At 38.8% G+C, this 23,506-nt stretch overlaps 2 protein-coding genes, 1 long non-coding RNA gene and 1 other non-coding gene across 19 annotated transcripts in view; 2 read left to right on the top strand and 2 right to left on the bottom strand.

Annotated features, from left to right (window-relative positions):
* The window catches only part of Rbl2 (RB transcriptional corepressor like 2), a 52,542-nt gene extending 48,712 nt beyond the window's left edge, over window positions 1–3,830 (bottom strand). For all 3 annotated transcript variants that reach the window (XM_078032315.1, XM_078032316.1, XM_005318177.5), the window contains exons 1-2: window positions 3,466–3,830; window positions 419–549 (exon numbers count right to left, since the gene is read on the bottom strand). In XM_078032315.1, coding sequence (XP_077888441.1) covers window positions 419–549; window positions 3,466–3,705 — 371 coding nt within the window. In that variant the 5' untranslated portion in view covers window positions 3,706–3,830. The remainder of the gene's footprint in view (window positions 1–418; window positions 550–3,465) is intronic.
* Window positions 3,831–3,856: 26 nt separating this feature from the next.
* LOC120887933 (uncharacterized) lies at window positions 3,857–4,994 on the top strand. The gene is made up of 2 exons (XR_005731330.2): window positions 3,857–4,159; window positions 4,784–4,994. It is a non-coding gene; the product is annotated as an uncharacterized LOC120887933 (long non-coding RNA).
* Window positions 4,995–14,505: 9,511 nt separating this feature from the next.
* Trnas-aga (transfer RNA serine (anticodon AGA)) lies at window positions 14,506–14,578 on the top strand. The gene has a single exon. It is a non-coding gene; the product is annotated as a tRNA-Ser (tRNA).
* A 5,289-nt stretch (window positions 14,579–19,867) lies between these two features.
* Chd9 (chromodomain helicase DNA binding protein 9) overlaps window positions 19,868–23,506 on the bottom strand; it is a 246,550-nt gene continuing 242,911 nt past the window's right edge. For all 14 annotated transcript variants that reach the window (XM_078032313.1, XM_040279558.2, XM_078032311.1 and 11 more), the window contains one exon: window positions 19,868–23,343. In XM_078032313.1, coding sequence (XP_077888439.1) covers window positions 22,468–23,343 — 876 coding nt within the window. In that variant the 3' untranslated portion in view covers window positions 19,868–22,467. The remainder of the gene's footprint in view (window positions 23,344–23,506) is intronic.

The raw sequence follows: 23,506 nt of genomic DNA, 5'->3' as shown, positions 1-23,506 counted from the left end.
AAGCAGAGTCAGAGAACATACACCTTTGATTTTACTACCTGTTCCACGTATACACACTAAGACACAAGTCCTGTACATATAGTTATAAACAAAATACCATATGACTAATATTTTATTTGCCTTTTCAATCTGGAGTGTCTCCTAAAGTTCTTAATATCCTTATTTCGATTTCTCCACATTTTACACAATAACTTTCAAAAGTAAATTCTTCCACACAAGTGCCTAATACATATAATGCAAATATTTTCATTAAATTAATAAAATATAATGAGTACTAACTTTGAAGTGGTAAAGGAAAATCATGATCTGGTGTCCACACTCAGCAATCCACATGCTCAGAGAATAATGGACAGAGAATTCTTTTTATCACTATGAATTATAAGTTTTTTTTATTAGTTATACTTCAAACTAATATTACCTCTGCTCTGAACAGCGCAGGATTCTTGTTAAAGATACATAATTTCCTTCAACAATCCCTTTGCTTACAGTTGGAACAGATTTTCTGCAAGCCACATATAAGGCACATGCTAACCAGTGAAGATCATTTCCCTGTAAAATAAAGTAGATTTTTAGCTAATGAACTATGTATATTTCAATACAAAAATTCTTATGTTTAAATTGAAAGAGTAGTTTATATGCTTATAGGACATTTTATTCTCAAAAAATGGTACTGTCCCACATGCTCTTCATAAAATGTGACACATTCTTCCATGAGTGGTGGGAGGTCAGTGTTTCCTCACCTTGAACCTGGGCATAGGTCTATGTCCCCTTAAATTGATTAACTGCCTCAACAAATAACACAGGTTGAAGTGATACCACTTAATCTTCCAGAACATGTGCTTTGGAGTCCTACACCAACATGTGAGAAGTCTGACTACCTCGAGTCACAATGCTGGGGAGAGACCATATGATGTGGTCAGTCATATAGAGAGAGATGCCCAAAGAGCTCTCCAGCTGTGCCAGTCCTTAGCAGCTCAATCCTTAGCTGCTCTGCCAGTCACTCAGGAGGTTGAAGCAGGACAACAAGTTTGTGGCTCCTAGGCAACTTAAATAACATAAAATTAAAAATAAAAAGGGCTGGGGATGTAGCTTAGTAGTAAAGCACCCTGAATTTAATGCCTAGAAACGAAGGGAAACACAGGAATAAAGCACAGAAAATATAAAAAATCAAAGAGCCAGGCACAGTGGCACATGCCTATAATCCCAGTGACTTGTAAGGCAGAGGCAGGAGGATTGCAAGTTCGAGACAAACTTCTGCAATTTAGTGAGGCCCTAAGATCTTAGCAAGATCTGTCTCAAAATAAAACATAAAAAATGGCTGGGAATATGGCTGAGTGGTTAAGTGACCCTGGGTTCAATTTCTGGTACCAAAAAATAAAAATAAAAAAAAGGTAAAATTCTAAAACCAGTATTCTGTATTAAATATATCACAGAACTTTATTTTTTCATTGTACATTTACCTGAGATTCCCATCCCATGTTACCTTTCAGCATATCTGACTATAAGCTCCACAAGGGCAGGGAATTTTAGTTTTGTTCACTAATTTATTCCTAGCACCTAGAATACTGTGGCAAGTAGTAATGGGTACTAAAGAAATATTTGGTACATGAACAAATACTCATGCATTTATTAGGTGCTCTGGGCCAAGAAGAGATTAAAGTCTCACTGATCAAAAAAAATCGAGTAATCAAATATGTTTTCAAAATTAATTTACTAAGCCTGGTGTGGTGGCACATGTCTGTAATCCCAGCTGTGGGGAGGTTGAGGCAGAAGGATCTCAAGTTTGAGGCCAGACTGAGCAATTTAGCAAGACCAAGTCTCAAAATAATTAAAAAAAAAAAAAAAAAAGGAGCTAGGGATGAAGCTCTTTAGGAAACCCCTTGCTTAGCATTTGCAAGGTCCTGGGATCAAGTCCCAGTACCAAAAATAATAACAATTCACTAACATCTGTTGCTAAGGTAACACTAGACTTAACATGACAATCTTTATGAGTTGCAATACCTAAACTGCATGGTGACAATGCTTGTTCTAAGTTATAAGAATATCTTGAGGGTAAAATTAGAGCTTGTTTGGAGGCATGTATGTCCTTCAAACAAACAAACAAAAAGTCTACTAGGAAAGCACCCAGAGAAGTAGCCTCTTCAGCCACATCACCTCAATATACTTCAGTAAACTCTGAAGCAGTATGCATGATGAGCCACACGTTACCTTAGTTAACCTTAAAGACAGTTCTGTGGGGTAGATATAAATATCTCTAGTTTACATATAACAAAATTGAGTTTTCTGGAGGTCAAGTAATTTGTTCAAAGTCACCCAGGTCTGTCAGGTTCTAAAGCCATCACTACTGCCTTTTTCTGTAGAAATAGCAATGGGGCGAGGGAATTAGTGATCGCATTGAAATTCTACTAATATTAGATCTTTTTTTTTTTAAGCAGTCAACAGAAACACATACGCAAAAGCAGCATGTCACAGTTTAAATCATACCTTGGTAGCAGGCCTTCGTATTTGGAGCCTATCTGCCCTACTCTTTCCACAAGCTACATGTAAAACTACTCGAGAAAATCGAACGGCCTCACGTTTGAATGCCACACACACAGGCAAACAGCCGACAAACAATCCGGACTTCCGTGTCACTTCCCATTGGCCCATGAAGGGGAGGCGCCTACAGAGTTGACAGCCACTGGCTAAGAGGGCTATTTTTCTCATCTGCAAGCCTCGTCTGAAGAAAGGGACAAAACACGTCCGTATCACGGCGACAACCACCCAGATCCTCAAGGTAGTCGCCGTCCTGATTCTTAGCAACAACTGGGGGCGTCTGTCTAGGTCCGGACAGGCAGAAAGCCCATTTCATTTGGCCCGGGGGAAGAGTTGCCTTAATTGGTTTACACGTCCATAAACACAGCCCGAAACTTAACGACGCCTTTACTCAAAAGTCTGCAACACCTGGGCAGAGGTAATCAGGTAGAGCCGAAATTGAAAACAAATGGAGGAGAAGCCTCGAGACCCGAGCACTCCGATCCGGCCCATCGCTGCGCTAGCACGAGTCTCGCCCACTCTTCCCACGGTCTGCACAACGACACCTGTTCGTTCGACCACCTTGGTGGGTGGGGGATTCGATGATTACACAGGCAACCCCCACCTTTTTTTTGTAATCGTGACCCTAGCGCATCTCAACCTGGTTGTGCAATTTTGGCGACAAAGGTGTACCCCGTCCTAAACACCAGAGCGGCAAGAAAGAGTTCACCTCCAGAGCAGCGAGAGCCCTTTAAACGCCGGTTTGCAGTACTACGGTGCGCAAAGAGGAACACTCGCTCTCCGGGCGCCGCAGACCCGGGCGCCCCGAGACCCGGGGTCGGCCGGGGGTCCCTGCCGGGCGCCCGACACCCACTGGGAAGGCAACCCATCCCCGCGGCGGGGCGCGCCGACTAGGCCCAGGAAGCCCCTCGCCTCCTCCCCTGAGCGTACCTCCAGAGTGTAGCTCTCGCTCATGCTCCGGTAGCTGTCCCAGGCCTCGGCCCGCGCCGCCTCATCCATGTTGAGGCGGCTACACAGCTCGTCGAACCGCTGCTGGATCTGAGGGGTTGGCGACTCAGCCGGCTGCGCGGCGTCCTCTGCCTCACCGTCGTCCTCCTCCTCTTCATCAGAGCCTGCAGCAACTGGAGGAGGAGGAGGGGGCGGCGGCGACTGGTCGCCACCAGACGGCATAGCGCACCCCTGGACAGCTGGTCCTCAGGTGAGGTGAGGGCCAGGGCCCGTAGCCATTCAAACAGCAAAGCGCCCGCCCGTCAGTCGCCCGTACCGCGACTGCGTCGCCGCCACCGGCGCTTGACCTCTTGAAGGCATCCGTAGTATTGAGCATGGCCCGCTGGGAAATGTAGTCCAAACCGGAAGCTCAAGGGGGCCAAAAACTATGAAGAAAAAAATCAGCTTGTGTTGATTTGGGGGGATGAAATACAAGCTACTTTTTCGTATATTAAGTATATTCCCATCGTGAGACGATTCAGAAGCTGTTCTGAAGATAAAAAAGTACAAGAAACATTGACAGGAGAAGATTCAGTATCCAAACTGTTCCCAGAAATACTTCCTTATCATCTGGATGTCCTTGTCCAAAATGTAACCGGAAGAGCTTATCACCTAAATTCAAACCTCAGCCCTGCTTGTAATTGCTATTTCTTTCCTATGTTTTAGTGTTATATGAGCCTTTCAAGTAATTATTTGATTTTTTTAAATGCAGTAATTCTCCATCCCCTCCCCAACATGACAAATTTACATTCACTGTGACTTAGGTGTACTATCCTCAACCACCCAATTGGCGTAACTTTATTTCCTTTTAATTTTTATTATTTTACTTTCTATTTTTACATTTTAGTGGACTTGAATCACTTTATTTCCAATCTTGTTTTTTCCACTTAAAGTTTTTAAATTGCCAGTCCTCTTTATTATTGGGTATAGAATAAAGCATTTTCATGGAGAACAGCTGAAAGGCATTGCTGTTTTGCTATTTTTGTTTTGTTAAGTATAAACTGAGGGAAAGAAGTACTGGGACAAAAGGGTGGGATATGAAAGCTATAATGGCAGGAAGGAGAAGAACAGAAATCTGCAAATAGAGAGGGAGATGGAAATATGAAACATGTTATCTTAGGAACAATTTTGACACAATGAACCTTTAGTAAAATTAGTAGCCGTTTTGGAGTTGGATTTGCACAGACATATAAAATGTATCAGGTCTTCCACCTGGCAGACACATGTTCATTTTTTCTCTCTTCCTCTCTCCCTCCACTAGGTTTTGAATTCATCCACCATACCACAGTATACCAGAAGCCCGGATCACATGAGAAAACCTGTTATCAAAGATAAACCAAGCTGTACATTAGTTAAAGCGCGAAAACAGATTTTACTCAGTAGCTGCTGACAGTAAGGGGAAAGAGCTGAGTTCCATTCCAATTTGTACCAAAATGACCAGGTATTTAAAAGGGAGGAGAAAGGAGTAGAAAGAGGGAAAGAACAGAGCTCAAGTGAAAATTGACAAGGGGCTGGTGGCATTAATGCCTTTAGGCCAGCTGGGTCTGCTAGCTGTTAATTATGAAAATCAGGATGCTATCCTCCCCCAGAGACTAGAAGAAGGCCTTAGCCTTCCTGATGATTACAGGGGCTTTCAGATCCTTAAGAACTCCTGTGTTATAAAAGGTTCACATACATCCCAAAGAGGAAGAATTCACAGTTTTAAGTCCTTTGTAGTAAATGTATCAAGAAAGGGAAGCCAGAGACCTAAGTTTAGGTTTTGATTGGAATAAAAAGTAAATTTTCCTAGCATTGCTGAGCTTTCTGCAGCAGATATTTAATGGGGATTGAAAGGGGGCATCTTTCTAGGGATTCAGCCTTAAGATGCTAGAAGCCAGGCTAGAGTTTGGTGGTCTCTAAGTACCAAATTTTGACAGGAGTCTTTATGTGCCAAGAATTCTGCATTTCTCACCAGGTGGCAAGGACTCAAGCCCCGGGCCTTCAGGCCCAGCTATGTTGAATGGGCCAGTTTGGAAATAGATGCTCTAGGCTTCCAGTCAGGCCATCCCACTGATACTGTATATACAGCAGAGATGAAACATCCCACTGAGGCCTGTCCAAATTCTGGCAATAAAATTTGTGGGCAAAAGAAACAATTATGTTAACAGAGTCTCCGGTTCCAACAAATTAGGTCCAGCCGCTCACCCCCAAAAAATACAAATAGAAAAGGCAATGGTAAAAAGCAGGAAAGGTGCTCTAATCCATATGGTCATATTGTCATCTAGCAGCTCAGCCTTGTCTTCAGGGTGCTGACAAGAGCTTTAGGTTTAAATAGGAGAACTTGGGCAGGGGCTAAGGGGTATGCCAGTTAAGCAGTCTTGGTCAAACTGTGATCTAATTGATCATTAGCTTGATTCTGGTTCTCTGAGGTAGCTCCAGAAAAGTCCTTATCACTTGAGGAGACAATTTCCATTTGATGCTCAGGATGTTTATCTATCCGAATTGTGATCTTGAAAGGATCCCATGAGGGTTCCTACTTAGAGAGGGACAGTCTCATCATGGGGTGATCTGATGTCTTGACTCAGTCTTGAAGGGGGAAAAGAGAGAGAGACAGGTTAAGTAAATTGGGACTAATAAGCCTTGTATTGCCAGTTTTCAGATGAATGCTCCCGTTTTAGTCACTTTTTTTTTTTTTTTTGACCAGCACAATTGTAGAGGAGGGAGAGTTATTTATAGGGCTCACAGTTTCAGAAGTCTTCGTCCATAGGAGACTGGCTCCATTCCTCAGGGGTTGAGGTGAGGCTGAACATCATGGCAGGAGAGTGTGGCAGAAGGACGCAGCTCACATCATGGTGATCATGAAGCAGAGAGAGAGAAAGACTCCACTTGCCAGATGCAAACATACTCCATAGCCACGACCCCAGTTAATGAGTTCCTTCAGCCACACCCCACCTGTCTCCACTTACCACTCAGTCAATTCAGTCAGAGATCAATCCATTGATTAGGTTAATGCTATAACCCAGTCACTTCTCCAAACCTTCTTGCATTGTCTTATGTTTGAGATTTTGGGGGGATATCTCACATTCAAACCATACATTCCATGCATAGCCCCCTGAAGCTCACATTCATCTAACAATGCAAAATACATTTAGTCCCTTCCCCAGAGTCTCCATAGTCTCAAAAGTTCTGAGATTGCTCAAAGTTCAAGTCCAAAGTCTTCTCTGAGGCTCAACGTAATCTCACCTTGTGATCTCCTGTAAAATTAAAAGTAATTTACAAATATCCTATATTTCAAGGTACAGAGTAAACATTTTCACTTATAAAAATATGGACCTAGAAAGAAGGAATAGGACCAAAGTAAGACCAAAATCCAGCTGGGCAAAGAAGTCCTATAGTTCCATGTCCAGCATCTGGAGCACATGGCATTGTGATGTTCTCTCCAAAGAGTTTGTGTAGATCCACCCCTGTGGCCTTGCAGCACAAGTGGCCTTTCTGTGGATTTGTCTCTGCTCAATTCCTTCAGCTTTCCTAGGACAATGTTCCACAGTACTGGCATTTCTTAACCTTGAGTATCTCCACTGCAGTTTAGGTTTCCTCCTCAAATCTCCACACCTTACCTTCCCAGGGAGTGCTGGAAGGGATTCCGACCCTGCTGCACTTTGCCTGGCCTCCCAGGCCTTCCTTTAAAATCTTGGTGGAAGCCTCCATGAAACCCTATTCCTGCAGAATCAGCACCACATGGTTGATGCCAAGGTCTGCTGCCATCTTGAGTAGTAGCCAAGCCTCCAGAGACACTGGCTGTAGCTGCCTCTGAGTGTCTGGGTGGCTGAACATGTTGAAAAAACTCCATAGGCCCCCTTATGCAAGAAGAGTACCCCAGGGGCTGGGATTGTGGCTCAGTAATAGAGCACTCGCCAAGCATGTGCTATGCCCTGGGTTCAATCCTCGGCATAAAATAAAAATAAATAAAATAAAGTTATTATGTCCAACTACAATTAAAAAATAAATATTAAAAAAAGAAGGGTACCCCACTGGTCTCTGCTCAAGAAAATTTCATTTTTACTCCTTTAAACCAGAGATGGGTATGGTGTTGCCAGTTCCTGAGATGCCCTCAAGCCATTTTTCTTATTATCTCTGGACAAAGTCTTTAGCATTTTTTTTTTTTTGTGGCAGTAATGTCTTTAACAACTGCAACTTCCTTAGCTCCAGTTTTATTCCAGCCTTTCAAGTTCAAGTTTTTCGAATATTTCTGCTCTGCTTTCTGCTCTTGATTTTCACAATAAATTTGGCTAAAAGTTGTCAGCAAGCTTTGTGCAGTGGCAGCCAATGAGGTCTCTCTGAGGTGAAATTATTGCTAATTGAAAAAAAAAAAGCTACCAGCAATACCCATGCCAATTCCTGAATGATACGCTGCCTAGACATTTCTTCCTCCAGATTAAGAAGTCAATCACTTTTAAAATCAGCCTCACAGGGGCTGGGGATGTGGCTCAGGCGGTAGCGCGCTCGCCTGGCATGCGTGCGGCCCGGGTTCGATCCTCAGCACCACATACCAACAAAGATGTTGTTTCCGCCGAGAACTAAAAAAATAAATATTAAAAATTCTCTCTCTCTCTCTCTCTCTCTCTCTCTCTCTCCCCCCCCCCATCTTTAAAAAATAAATAAATAAATAAAATAAAATAAAATAAAATCAGCCTCACAGAAAGTCTCAGGACATGGGCAAAATGCAGACAACTTCTCAGCCAGAATATAACACGAACAGCCTCTACTACAAATTCCAAGAGTCCTCCTTTTCTGAACCCTCTTGAACCCTGTCTTCACTGACCACAGTTCTATTGCCATTCAGATCTTCTGAGCTCCCACTAGAGTCAGCCATTAATCTCCACTTACAACAATCTAAAGCATTTCCAGCTTGCAGTGCTACATATCTCAAAATTCCTCCCATCAATACAAACTGCTCAAAAAGCTTCTGAATCACGTGGTCAGGTTAATTACAGCAATGACCCCACTCCTGGTACCAATTTCTGTTTTAGTCAGCTTTTTCGCAGCTGTGACTAAATAACTCAACCAGCACAACTTTAGAGGAGGAATAGTTTATTTGAGGGCTCATTGTTTCATAGGTCTAAGTCCATGGACAGCTGACTCCATTCCTTGGGGCTCAAGGTGAGGCAGGATACCATGGTGGAAGAGTATGGCAGACAGAAGCAGCTTACATGGTGATCAGGAAGGAAAGAGAGAAGGAGGAGGGGAAAGAGAGAGAGACTCCACATGCCAGATACAAATATATACCCCATAGCTATGCCCCCAACCAACAAATCACTTCCTCCAGCCACACCTCGCCTGCTTCTAGTTTCCACTCAGTTAATTCAATCAGAGATCAATCCACTGATTAAGTTAAGGCTATCACCAAGTCATTTCTCCTCCAAAACTTGCATTGTCTTACACATGAGCTTTTAAGGGACACTTCACATCCAAACCATAACAGCTCCTTACACGATTAACATGCTGTACAAATACAAGAGTGGGAAGTTATATTCCATGTATATATATAATATGTCAAAATACATTCTACTGTCATGTGTAACTAAAAAGAACAAATAAAAATCGTTTTAAAAAATGATTAACATGTCAATGTGGAGAGCTGAGCTAGTGTCAAAGTTTAAGGTGATAAAGCAGACGTGCAAAATGAAGATATGCAAAATAATGCCAAAACTTATCCTGCTTTTAGTTAGCTATTGGGCATCTGCAGGCTGAATAGTTACTACTTTTAGCAAAGACTGTAAGTCTCTGTTATAATTATTTTAATTTGAAGTCACTGAGTATTAGGGTGGCTCTTATGAGGCAATAAATAATGAGAACACTAAGTGGAGAACATGTATGTATTGATTATCATAAAAGAAAAATCATTTAAGGACTATTTTTCTTGATAATTTTTTTACACTTCCTCTAATCTCACTAATAGCTTCCATTGTTTTTAACCTTAAAAAGCTAAAATAATAGGGCTGGGGTTGTGGCGCAGTGGTTGAGCACTTGCCTAGCATGTGGGAGGCCCTGGGTTTGATCGTCAGCACCACATAAAAAAAATAATGGTGATCAGATGATATGTGTCCAACTAAAAAATAAATATTAAAAAAGCTAAAATAATAAATGATATTAACATTTCTTCTAAGAAAAGAGGTAGGTACGTTTTAAGTCATAGTCACTTTTTAAATATTTATTTTTAAATTTTAGGTGGACACAATATCTTTATTTTATTTTTGTGTGGTGCTGAGGATAGAACACAGTGCCTCACACATGCCAGGCAAGCACGCTATCACGTGAGCCACATCCCAGCTCCCATAGTCACTTTTGATTATGGAGGTTTATTGACCTGGACGTAATTTTTAAGCAAATTGTTCAAAATTGACTTAGACTTGTAGAGCATATTTACCAAACACTTCTTCCCTGTATTTTATCCTCCTTCTCCTCCCAGAAACTGAAGCGGCCACCTTGTAACACAATCTTGTCTTTCCCTGCTTAACTGTTTCAGTGCTGTTTGGGCCACAAAAATGCACCTTACTCTACCTGCAGGTGTCCTCCTTTCTGCCTTTTCATCCTCAGTGAAAATTGTTCTTCTACACTTTCCTTACTTTTTAAAAAAATTTTTTTGTTTGTAGTTGTAGATGAACAGAATGTCTTTACTTTATTTGTTTTACTTTATTTATTTTTTTATGTGGTGCTGAGGATGGAACCCAGTGCCTCACACATGTTGGCAAGCGCCCTGCCGCTAAGCTACAGCCCCAGCACACCTTTTTTGTTCTTTGGATGGTCCTGGGGTTTGAACCCAGGGGTCCTGCACATGCTAAGCTAGTGCTGTACCACTGGGCTGCATCCCCCTCCCCACCTCTTTGTTCCTTCTTTCCATCAGTCACTTAACATCCTAATTGTCTCTCGGGCATCCCAGTTGAATATTTCTCATGACACTTATTAAGTCCATAATGAATAATTTACATGTTGGACCATCTGCTTCATGTCTGTTGTCCTTTCTATGTGGTAAGTGCAACATCTGTGCTATTTAGTCTGTGCTGTAACCTCAGTGCCTAAAATGATGCCAGGCATACAGTTGACTCTTCACAAAATCTGTTGAGTGAATGATCATGATAATTGAGATAGATATTACTGGAGCCTTGGGTTTTATGTATATAAAGTCCTTTTTCATGTTGTGATCTGATAGCCCAACAGAATGTCAAAGAATATAAATGATAGTCATCTAAGAATGAAACTCTCCTTTACATTATCCCACCTTTAAAAATATGGCTAAACTCGGGAATGGAGATGTAGGTCAGTAGTTAAGTACTCACCCACCATTGATTCTCAGCACTGAAAAAAGAAAAAAATAAAGGGAAGGGGGAGGAGGTGGAGAAGGAGGAGGAGGAGGAGGAGGAGAGAGAGATTGAGAAAGGGAAAGAAAGAAGCCTAACTGTGATATTTTCATACAACAAAACACAGTTGTCTTCAAACCTCTTAGTCATATATCCCTAAAAGAATTACCTCCTGACATATATTAAAGTTGACAGATCAACCTCAGCAATTTAGCAAGGCCCTAAGCAACTCAGTGAGACCCTGTCTCCAAATAAAATACAAAAAGGGCTGGTGATGTGGTTCAGTGGTTAAGTGTCCCTGAGTTCAATCCCTGGTACCAAAAAAAAAAAAAAAAAAAAAAAGTTTGATTAGAACTGGGCACAGTGGTGCACACCTGTAATCTTAGCAACTCAGAAGACAGAGGCAGGAAGATTGCAAATTAAAGGCCATCCTCACCAACTTAGTGAGGCCCTGTCTCAAAAAAAAAAAAAAAGTGAGAGTGGGACTGAATATGTGGCTCAGTGGGTTCAATAAAGCAAGCAAGCAAACAAAAAAGTTGGATTAGGTACAAAGAATATAATATCCATCCAGAATCATAACTATAAACCTTTAACAACAAAACTGTTATTAAACTTTAAACATATCCAATGGACTTTAAATACCATAGTAATTTGATACTATCATCCACGATAAAAATATATGAACATCCTGCCAGAACATACATACAGTATACACTACCAGTAGTAGTTGGTCAGTAGTTGTCTTGGTTATAGCCATTGCTAAGCACTGCAAAACTATTTGGGGCTCAGTATTAAGCACAGTTTCAGGCATTCACAAGAAAATCTTGGAAAAATATCCCCTTCAGACCAGAGGGGACTGATATGCTATAGACGGAGTGAATTAAACAGGAACTTCCATCCCCACTCCTGCACACACACAATTCTGGAGGCTGGGAAAACCAAGATCAGGATGCTAGCTTGATTTGGTTTCTGGTGAGGTCTCTTGTCTCACCTTCTCACTCAGAATATGTGATTCACTTCATTATTTATTAAAAAAAATTTTTTTATATATTTATTTTTTAATTGTAGTTGGACACAATACCTTTGTTTTATTTGTTTATTTTTATGTGGTGCTGAGGATCGAACCCAGGGCCTTGCACGTGGTAGGCAAGCGCTCTACCACTGAGCCACAACCCCAACCCCACTTCATTATTTATAGATTGAAATTTTATGTCATTCTTTTTTCTCCATTAACTCATTATCTTCTTATCCCATCAAGCTTTACTCTTATATTTTGTGCTTGAAACTCCCTTATTAATTTCCCTTTAGCAAAAATGTACATTCAGATTCATTTTTTCAAGTTCCGACTTATTTATGTCATGAGGTATAATTTTTTTAAAATTTAAATATATATATATATATATATATTTAGTTGTACACAATACCTTTATTTTGTTTATTTGCTTTTATTTGGTGCTGAGGATTGAACCCAAGGCCTCCATGTGCTAGGTGAGCACTCTACCACTGAGTCACAAACCCAGCCCCATGAGGTATAATTTACAGGCAAAAAATTTCATCTTTTTAGGGCTATAGTTTTATTTATTTTGATAAATACAGTCATGTAATAAACATCACAATCAAGATGTCGAACATTTTCATCATCCTGAAAGTTTTCTAGTGTTGTGTACTAAACCCCTTCTCTTCAAATATCCCCTAGCAACCACTGATCAGTTTTTCATCCAAATAGTTTTGTCTCTTTTACAAAATGTAATGTAGATGTAGATGCCTACAATAGATATGTAGCCTTTGAGTCAGCCTTCTTTCAACTTCGCATGCTGCCTTTGAGATTGATCCAAGCTGGTTCATGTATCAGTGGATCTGTTCTTTGTTACTGTAAGTAGTATTCCATTATATGACTGTGCCACTGTTTATCCACTTGACAGTTGAAGACAGTGTGCTTGATTCCAGTTTTGGATGAATGAGTAAGGGCTACTATAACAGTTCCATATGTTTTTGTGTGAATACAAGCTTTCATAACTCTTTAAGTAAATACCCAAGAGTATACTATGGACTGAATGTTTGTCTTCCCGCTCATCCGGCCATCATTATAATTTATGTGTTGAAGTCCTAGCCCTCAATGTGATTTGGAGATAATACTTTTAGGAGTACTATACTATCAGAAAAAAAATTCAGCAGTTTCTTACAAAGTTTAGCATACTTGTACCATATAACATAGCAGTACCACTCTGTTTTAGTCTTATAGGGTTTCAAAAACAAAGACACTGTAGGGGCCCCAACATGGTTTCTCCTTACACATGGTTTCAGTTACTCAAGCTCAATCACAGTCCAAAAATATTAAAGGGGAAGTTCCAGAAATAAGCAAGTCATAAGTTTCATGACATTGTATGTCATCCTGAGTAGAATGATGTCTCATACTGTCCTGCCTGTCAGGGCATCCATACAGTATATACTACTAGTAGTAGTCAGTCATAGTTGTTTTGGTTACATCCATTGCTATAGTGCTGCAGAGCTCAATGGGGCTCAGTATTAAGCACAGTTTCAGGCATTCATGAGAGAATCTTGGAAAAATATCACCCATGAACCAGAGGGGTCTCGTATGTCATAGATTGTGACTTAGTGAGACCCTGTCTCATTTTTATTTTAAGTGCCCCTGGGTTTAATCCCTGATTAAAAAAAAAAAGGAGCAATGATGAACTTAATGTTGGCAGTAAGTACAGTGGCAAATCACTCCTCAGGGGACAGAGTTTGAACAATGAAAGAAAAACAATTTTATACCTACCAGGCCTGTAGATTTCTATAATTGGAGATTTCTTGAAATATTGGGTGTAAATACCAAATTGTAAACATGTGCATTTTACTCATATTAAACCTTAAACTTTTGAGGTTAAAAAAAATAGGCCATGAGCCTTGAGTAGAGGTCTGAACATTAATAACTGAGTTTAAGAGGCTTGGTTCTTGGGGTCTGATTATCATTGATGTAGTCCATTTTCTCTTGCTATAACAAAATAGCTGAGTCCAAATAATTTATAAAGAAAGAATAGGAGTTTGTTTGGCTCACAGTGTTAGAGGGTAGGAAGTCCAAGCATGTGGCACAGGCATCTGCTCTGTCTCTGATGAGGGACTTCTTGCTGCATCACCATGAAGGGAAATGTGGTGGCATCAGAGAAAACGTGCATTTCAGGAATCTGTTCCTCATCTTATAAATCCACTAATGCCATAATGGGGAAACCATCTTCAGGACCTCACCTAATCCTACTTACTTCCTTAGGATCCCACCTCCAAATACAGTTAACATATGAATTTGGAGGTTGAGTTTCCAATACATGAACATTAGGGGACACATTCAAAATATGGCAGTTTGCTAGCACCTATCATCCAAGTTCTTGGGAGGTCGAAACAGGAAGATTGCAAGTTCAAGGTCAGCCACAGCAATTTAGCAAGACCCTGTCTCAAAATAAAAAATTGAAAGGGCTGGGGATGTGGCTCAGTGGTAAAGTGCCCATGGTTTCAATCCTCAGAAACCAAAAATAAAAAAAGAAAAATAGCATCCATTCATTCATTTATCCAGTGAGCCTGCCAAGGAGTTCCAGGCCAGGTTGGGCAATTTAGCAAGACTGCCTCAAGATGAAATAATTTTAAAAAGTGCTGGGGATATAGCTCAGTGGTAGAGTGCTTGCTTAGAAGGCAAGAGGCCTTGGGTTCAATCCCCAGTATCATAAAAACTTTTTTTTTCAATTCAATCAACGTATGTTAGTAAGTGTCTGGTGCATTTTGAGTACCTTGCCATACAATATTATAGTAAATGAGAAAAGCACAGTTCTTGCTCCCATAGAGCTTGTTATTCAATGAGGAAACAGACCTAGAACAAGAATAGGTAAGTATGAATATATTATAAAAGAGAAATCTGGAGAGCATTACAGAAGACCTGAACTGTACATGCATGCTGACAGAGAAAGACAGAGCAAGGTACAAGGAGCAGGGGTGGGCTGGAGGTGACTGGGTGTTTGGGGTAGACTAAGGCGTCTCTTTCTTCTCCTTATTTTTCCTGAGGATAAATCTGAAAGTCTTAGGTAAAGCAAGGGGGCGGGAATTAATTTTAGGTTGAGAAAAAAGCTATGCAAACTCCTCAATCAGAAAAAGAACAGGTGTTCCAAGGAGTTGAAGAAATGGGAATGTGATATAAGTGCAAAAAAAGAGAGGTGGGGGGAATGACACAATGTATGGATAGAGGTGAAGTCAGCGGCCTGGTGAAGATGTTGGATTTGGTTCTAAAGGTGGTCAGAAGCCACTTATGATTTTAAGTTAAGGAAGCTAGTCACATTCCTCGCTCCCCAGCACTGAGAACAGTGTGTGGCACTGTTAGATGTTTGGCAGACCTAAACCCAGTCTCACTTCTGGGCCATGGCTGAATGCTGTGAGACCCAGTGCTCTTGAGGCAAAATCTACCATGCCAGTACAACTGGTTTCCTCAACCTTTGTTTCTGTCCAGGTTACCTCAGCCAGAATGAAATCTCTTTTCCTCACTGTCACCCATCCTTTCACTATTCCCTTGGGGACACCCAGGTCATTTCCCCGTATACAACAGACTTCAAGTATAACTGTTATACTTTCTTGAGAGATTGAAATTTTTATCATAAAACATTTATTTCTAGTAACTTTTTGGCTTAATGTATATTTATCTGATATTAGAATAGCCACTCCAGTTTTTAAACATGGTTTGTATGATATACAAAGCAGAATAAAAAAAACATTCAGCAAATTTTGTTGCCAAGCTCTCACCTCTACTTGTTCCTCCTTATCAGGAAATGGTGACATTTTTCTTCCAGTTTAAGACCAAAAATTTGAGTCATCTTTGATTCCTTTCTTTTATATCCTACATGCATTCCAACTGTAATTTGTCATCTCAGTCTTCAAACTATTCAAAATATGGCCAGCTTTCACCTTCCTCTCATCAATTATCCAATTCCCACCTATCTGATCTCCCTGCATCTAGTTTCTTGTCAACATACAAGTTGTGGTTAATTTTATGTGTCAACTTGGCTGAGCCATAGATCCCAGAAATTTAATCAAACATTAATCTGTGAGAGTGTTTTAGATCAGGTTTACAAAACCAGAGGAATCTGAGTAAAGAAGATTGCTCTCCAAAATGTGAGTAGGCTTATCCAATCATCTTAAGGCCTGAGTAGAACAAAAGGCTGAGCTGGAGAGGATGTGACAAGATCTTGAGTTTTGTTTGGTTGTTTGCACTAGCTATTGTATTAACACAGGAGGAATAACTTATGTTCAGTGCTGATGGAAATGTCTCAGAAAAGCCAGGTACAATGGCACATGCCTATAATTCCAGTGACTCAGGAGGCTGAGGCAGGAGGATCTCACATTTTAGTATGTTATGTTTTCATTTATCTCATTTTCTAATTTCTCTTGAGATTCTTCTTTGAACCATTATTTAGGAGTATGTTTTTTAATTTCCACATATTCATGAATTTCAAAGCTTAGAACTGGAAGCAGGAATACTTGGAAAACTTTTCCAAATCTGATGCTTGCCTTATAGCCTACCATAATGGCCTATCCTAGAGAATGTGCAATGTGTGCTTTATAAGAATCTTATTCCACAGTGTTGTGTTCAATAGATAGATCATACAGGTGTAAGTGATTTATAGTGTTGTTCAAATATTGTTTTCTTTGCCTTGTTGCTCTGTGCTTTGTGGCAAGTAGGATACTAAAGCCTGCAACTATTCCTGTTTCATTGTAGATTTCTTTCAATTGAGTTGATTTTTGCTTCAGGTATTTTGCATCTCTGTTGTTAGGTGTCTACATGCTTATAGTTGTTATATGTTCCTGCATGATAGATTGACCCTTTTATTATAAAATGTTTATCTTAGTAATTTTTTTGTACCAGGTATTGAATCCAGTGGCACTTAACCTCTGTGCAATATCCCTAGTCCTTTTTTATATTTTATTTAGAAACAAAGTCTCACTGAGTTGCTTAGTGCCTCAATAAGTTCCTGTGACTGGCTTTGAACTCTCCAACTTCTTGCCTCAGTCTCCTGAACCACTGGGATTATACGTGTGTGCCACCACCATGCGGCAACTATTTGATTTAAAGTACATCTGATATTTAGTATAGCCACTCCAGACTCCAGTATTTATTTATTTATTTATTTATTTATATTTTTGGTACTGGGGACTGAACTCAGAAGTGCTCAACCAATGAGCTATATCTCCAGCCCTTTCTTTCTTTAGATTATGATAAATGGCAGCATGTAAATCAGTGGAGATATTGTATACTAAATAATGATAGGGCACTATTTGAAAAAAATTAAAATTATAATTTCTATTTTACAGTATATGTTGCCAAAATAAATTTCAATCAACAAAGACATTAAATACTTTTAAAGAATAAAATATGTATATAACTTGAGAGTGAAAAGATTTTCCTATGGACAAAATATAAAGAATACAAACCAGGGCTGGGTGCTGTGGCACATGCCTGTAATCCCAGTGACTTAGCAGGCTGAGGCAGGAGGACTGAAAGTTTGAGGTCAGCTTCAGCAACTTTGTGAGATCCTGTCTCAAAATAAAAAATAGAAAGGGCTGGGGATATAGCTTAGTGGTAAAGTGCCCCTGGATTCAATCTCTAGTACCAAAAAACAATAAAACAAAACAAACCAGAAAAGATTGTAGATATATCCACATAAAAGATATCCACATAAAATTTAAAACTCACACACTAAAGCTGTGTGGTCAGGAGTACCTATTGTTTCAGCACTTAGGAGGCCAAGACAGAAAAACCAGTTGAGTCTAGGAGTTCCAGCCAGGACAACAAAGTGAGAATCTCCTTTTCTGCATCTCTGACAAAAGAAAAAACCAAACCAAACCAAAAACCTTGCACATTAAAAGACAGAGGTTGGGAGTATGTAGCTCAGTGGTATAGTGTATGCTTAGTATGTGCAAGGACCTGGGTTCAATCCCTAGCAACAAAATAACAACAAAAATAGGCAAACTGGGAAAAATATTTACCGCATATAACAATGCATGGTAGAAGAAATCCATGACAGAAGAAATGCAACTGGCTTATGGAAAGATATGAAAAGTTACTTTAAAGTTACTAATAATTAAAGAAACAAATTTAAAATTTCTTTTTACCATTGATAAAGACTTTTTTTTAAAAAAAATTTTAACTTTTTTTTTTTAAGAGAGAGTGAGAGAGGGAGAGAGAGAGAGAGAGAATTTTTAATATTTATTTTTTAGTTCTCGGCGGACACAACATCTTTGTTGGTATGTGGTGCTGAGGATTGAACCCAGGCCGCACGCATGCCAGGCGAGCGCGCTACCGCTTGAGCCACATCCCCAGCCCGATAAAGACTTTTTTTTAAAGAGAGAGAGAGAGAGAGAGAGAGAGAGAGAGAGAGAGAGAGAGAGAGAGAGAGAGAGAGAGAATGAATTTTTAATATTTATTTTTTAGTTTTCAGCGGACACAACATCTTTGTTTGTATGTGGTGATGAGGATCCAACCCGGGCCGCACACATGCCAGGCGAGCTGCTTGAGCCACATCCCCAACCCTGACAAAGACTTTTAAAAAATTATAATGTTTGTTGTTGGAGTATAAAATGGTAAAATCTTACAATCTTAACTCAGTTGTACAGTCTTGAGATATGAATATATTTCATGCCTTGGTATCTAAATGAAGAGGGTAGGTTATGAAAATGGTATGCATATAGCTTCATTTTTTTTTCCTTTGTGGTACTGGGGATTGAACTCAGGGGTACTCAATCACTGAGCCACATCCCCAGCCCTATTTTGTATTTTATTTAGAGAAAGGTCTCACTGAGTTGCCTAGCACCTTGTTTTTTGCTGAGTCTTGCTTTGAATTTGTGATTTTCTTGTCTTAGCCTTCCAAGCCACTGGGATTACAGGTGTGTGCCACCTCGCCCAGAAACTTCATTCTTATTAAAATCATAGCTAATATATAAACAAAAAAAATAAATTATCTATTTATATCATTTTAACTAAGAAAAAGAATACTATTTTAAAAATCAAAATTATTTATGCCTATTGTTTGGCAAAGATTATTAAAAAAAATTCACAGTATTAGTAAGGACAAAGTGTATGCTGCTAATGATAGTAAAAATTACTACTAATACCTTTACCATAAACTTGGCAGCATAGCAAAATCCATGAAAATAGAGGAAGCCGTGGTGCATGCCTATAATCCCAGAGGCTTAGGAGGCTGAGGCAGGAGGACTGCAAATTCAAAGTCAACCTTAACAACTTAGCAGGACCTGGTCTCAAAATTTAAAAAAATATAAAGGGTTGGGGTTGTGTCTCCGTGGTTAAGCAGCCCTAGGTTCAATCCCTAGAATTAAGAAAAAAATAAAGAGGAAGTATTTTCAGTTCAAGGAATTAACCTAATAGGGATGAATATTTAAAAAAAGAAGCACATTTAAATCCAGTGTTCATTTTTGAGTACATAAATAAATGTTATCTGTAGGAACCAATAGCATGTATTAAAACTCACATTGCAGCTGGGTGAGGTGATGCACACTGGTAATCCTAGCTACTTGAGAGTTCTGTGCTTTTCTGAATTTTTGTGCTTTTTCTGAGGCAGGAGGATCACAAGTTCAAGGCTGGCCTCAGCAACTTAGTAAGACACTGTCTCAAGATAAAAAATAAGAAATAATAATACTAGTAAAAAAATTAAAAGTTTCTCTTGGAGTCTTTCTGGAATTTCTAAAGATCCAAGGGAAGAAAACTTAAGTTCTAAAAAAGAAGTGAAACCTTTTTCTTGCAAACATCAGTATCACTGGGCCAACAATTAAATCAAAATGAAAAACTGGAAACATTTATGATGCTGTTGGGGATATAGTTATAGCAAATTTCTGTCTCTTAAAAATTCCTCTAAAGTATAACTTTCTTTCATAATATGGCTTCTTTCATAACTGGAATAAGATAAATCATATCAAACTCAGTTTAAAAAGTACTGTCATGTACAGAGACTGACATCATGGGTAGTCAAAGAATATGTTTAATAAAAAATAATTAAACTTCCATTTGCTCTATAGAACATCATAGAAAGTAATTTAATAAATTACAAATGACTTTTTAAGACGTTTGCTCAACTACAGAAAGCAAATTCAGACTACACAAAACACAACTGGTAAATATTGCAAATGTCCAAAAGAAAACTTGGACTAAGACTTGAATCATGAAACCTGAAACAAGGGCTATAAATACAAGGCAATACCAGCTATACTTCTTTAGTAACTACCAACACATACTTGGATATCCTTTCAACTGCAACTTTAGTATTATGTAATTCTACTGATTTTTTCCTTATAACCCTTAACTTAACACAATCATATTTGCATGTGTTTTTTTTCCTTAGCTGATAGCTGGAGAACTCCCCCCCCCTAATCAATATTACATAGAAATGTCCTGAAACCCAAGAGAATGTTAAAGTTAACATTAGCTTTAATGCTGTGAAAACTGTAATTGCCTTATTACATACAAAGAGAATCACTAAGATGTTAATCAAATTCATTTGACCATAATTAGGAAAATACTTTATCTCATAGATTTGATATAAATTAGGTTTTAGTTGACAAGATCTAGGGATTTGTTCCTTTTTTTAATCTGGGGAAAGAAAGGAATAAAGATCATGTGGGTAGAACTAGAGGAGGCAAGGGAAATATGGATGGTGTTGAAATACTCCACTGGCAAACTAAGTTAATTGTGTTTGAAAAACTTTGGCTATCTCAAAGGTGTATTCTAGTTAAACAAAAGTGCAATACTGCAAAGGGAAGATACTAAATATGTAATATAGCATTTCCATGATGAAGAATTACTACCCACTTCTCCTGGATGGGCATAAGAGTGACTATTGCTAAGACATTGCATAAAGGACTATCAATTCAAAAAACTATTTTGGGAAAATACAAAAATCAATATAATCCCAATGGAACTTATATAATTTTGTAAATACATATAACACTGTCTCTCTAATAAGGGGTTAGTTATTTTACATACAGAAACATAATTTACTGGCAAAGGTCTTGGAAAACCTAATACAATTGCTTACTTCATGACAAAACAACAGTTCTATCAAAATAGTAAGTTTTTTTTTTTTTCTGTAGGAGAGAACTGGGGTACTTCCCTTCCCTTTATTTATACCCTTACAAACTTTATTACTGACTTATTTGGGTACCAGAAAAATGCAAACATTTCTCTCTCCTTAGGATGTAAATATTTTTATGTTCAATTCAGTTCTAATTGTTTACAATGTATATGAAGGTGAACCTGGACCTCTACCTTGTCAGAATAATAGCAGCTTTAGTAGGAGAAATTGAATCACAAATTAAATATCAGACAAATTTTACATGGTAAAGGATTCTAAGAAATTGAACAAAAGCCTTGGGCTTCATTTTTGTGGTTCATAGGTATAACTTGTACATCTTTTTGAGATTATTCAAAGTGCGCTTGCAAAATGGGCAGCTCAGTATATTTAATATAAACTGATAACCCAACACTGATTCTGGGCAATATTTAGTCTGCTTACACCTACAAACTTAAAATGAACTTAGGCTATCTGCATTATTACTTCACCACTATTATCTGCTATTTCGGAATATTTCCATGACATAAAACACAAAAAGAAATCTACACAAATAAAGCAAACAAACATTTTCTTTTACATGAAGTATGCTGTGTTGAAAGTTCTTTTCAGTGGCATTTCATGAGTCTGCTTTTTCTGAACCCTGGAAACAGACATTACTCATCTGAGACATAATTATTTCTAATAGGAGGCCAAACTTTGAAAAGTTAAATCTATGTCTATAGGGTGCCAAAATCACATGACACAGGATTATTTTATGACTTATTTTACTGATTTCCAAGTTAAGCTCAGCAAAAAGCAAGTCATATTCCTTGTCAGATTAACATGATATATAGGATGTGTTTAAAAAACCCCTGAAAACAAGTACAGAATTAGAAACGAATGTAAACTTCCTAAACTAACTCAGCTGAGGTAACAGGTAGCCAGTTAAATTGGCTAATTGGGAAACTTATTTCTTCTTTAAACATACTTGTACCTGAATTGGAAACATCAGCAGTGCATCACAACACTAGAGCATTTTCATGTAATTAAAGCAATGGATGGTGATGTAGATTCTACAGCTTTCATGACATTCATTAGCTGCCCAAATTATTGCTGAGTTTTGATCTGTAAATTATAGGTGTCAAGGAGGCTGTAAAACTATATTCAAATTAAATCAGTAATATGCATAAAGTATTCTGTGTTCACTGCAAATATATTAAATATACAACTCTTATTGAGCATAATTTTCATAAAATTAACCCCCAACAAAATTATAATGCCTTTTGTTGTAATTTTATACGTTTATGTATTTGATAGTACATACGAGTTCAGAAACTTATGAATCTTAAGAAATATTACATGCAAAACGTCTCTGAAAGCAGTTTGCACTTCTAAACAAATAACTGAAATGTTCGGTCAGTAAGTTATTGATGCACTCAACACTGGGATATTTACAATTAAAATTAAAGAAAAAACTCAAAATTAGTTCATAATTTAAGTGCAGAGTCTGGGAATCAGTCTTCATTACTAGAATCTGAATCCTCGGATGATGATGATGTACTATCAGATCCAGATGAAGCATCAGCTTTCTCTGAACCATCATCTGTGCTGTTTTCATTGAGAGGACTTGGTTCAGTTCCCCGTTTGTCTTCCTGATCTTTACCTCTGGAATCTTCTTCCTTTACTTCTACAGACTTAGATGAGCCTAAGTCACTGTTTTTGCTTTTCTGTACATCAAAAGTATTGGACTGGGACAAAGTTGGAATATGAAGATTAAGGCCTGGAGTGAGAAGCATCCCTGGATAAAGTATATTAGATAGTAATAGTGGGTTAAGAGCTAACGGGTTGGCAGCTGCAGCTGTATTTAATGCAGCGGTTGAGGAAGTTGAAGGAGAACTTGACACAGAGTTTTCTCCACCATTCTCTGAACTTTGGCTCTCTGTCCTTTCTTTTTTTCCTTCTTGCTCCTTAGAGTCATTTCCCTTTTTCTCTTCTGCCCCAGAATCTGCAGGCTTTGTAAGGAGTCCTCCCATGCCCAACAGATTTGGTAATCCCGCCATTCCTGATAGCAGCATGGGGAACATAGCAGCCATGTTTTTAGCTTCTCCTCCAGAAGAAAGGCCAGCAGGCATTCCCATTAGCCCTGCAGTTACTTGCAGTGATTGCAAGTTCTGTAGATTTTGTTGTAAGGCCTGAAGAGTTGTGAGATCCACACCTGGAAGTAATCCATTTGTTAACAAAGGATTGCCTGAAACATTGGTGGCAGTTGCAGCTGTTGCTGCTGTGGCCTTTGCAATTCCACTTTTAGGGCGTCTCCCTCGCCTGCTTACTTCCTCTCTCACCACTGGACCAGTGAGAATACGTTCATACATACTTTCTGGAAGAAACCCCTGGAGGAAATATGTATTCATTAATAATTCAATAACAATTTGTTAATAATAGCTATATGAAAATAAAATCAATAGCAATTAGCCTCTATAAGTAGCCTATTAAAATAATGATTTATACTTATTCTGTATTGACATGAAAAAATCAATTATAGAAGAGATAATC

Source organism: Ictidomys tridecemlineatus, chromosome 15 (assembly GCF_052094955.1).
Source record: "Ictidomys tridecemlineatus isolate mIctTri1 chromosome 15, mIctTri1.hap1, whole genome shotgun sequence".
Lineage (NCBI taxonomy): Eukaryota > Metazoa > Chordata > Mammalia > Rodentia > Sciuridae > Ictidomys > Ictidomys tridecemlineatus.
This window is presented reverse-complemented; position numbering and strand designations above follow the sequence as displayed.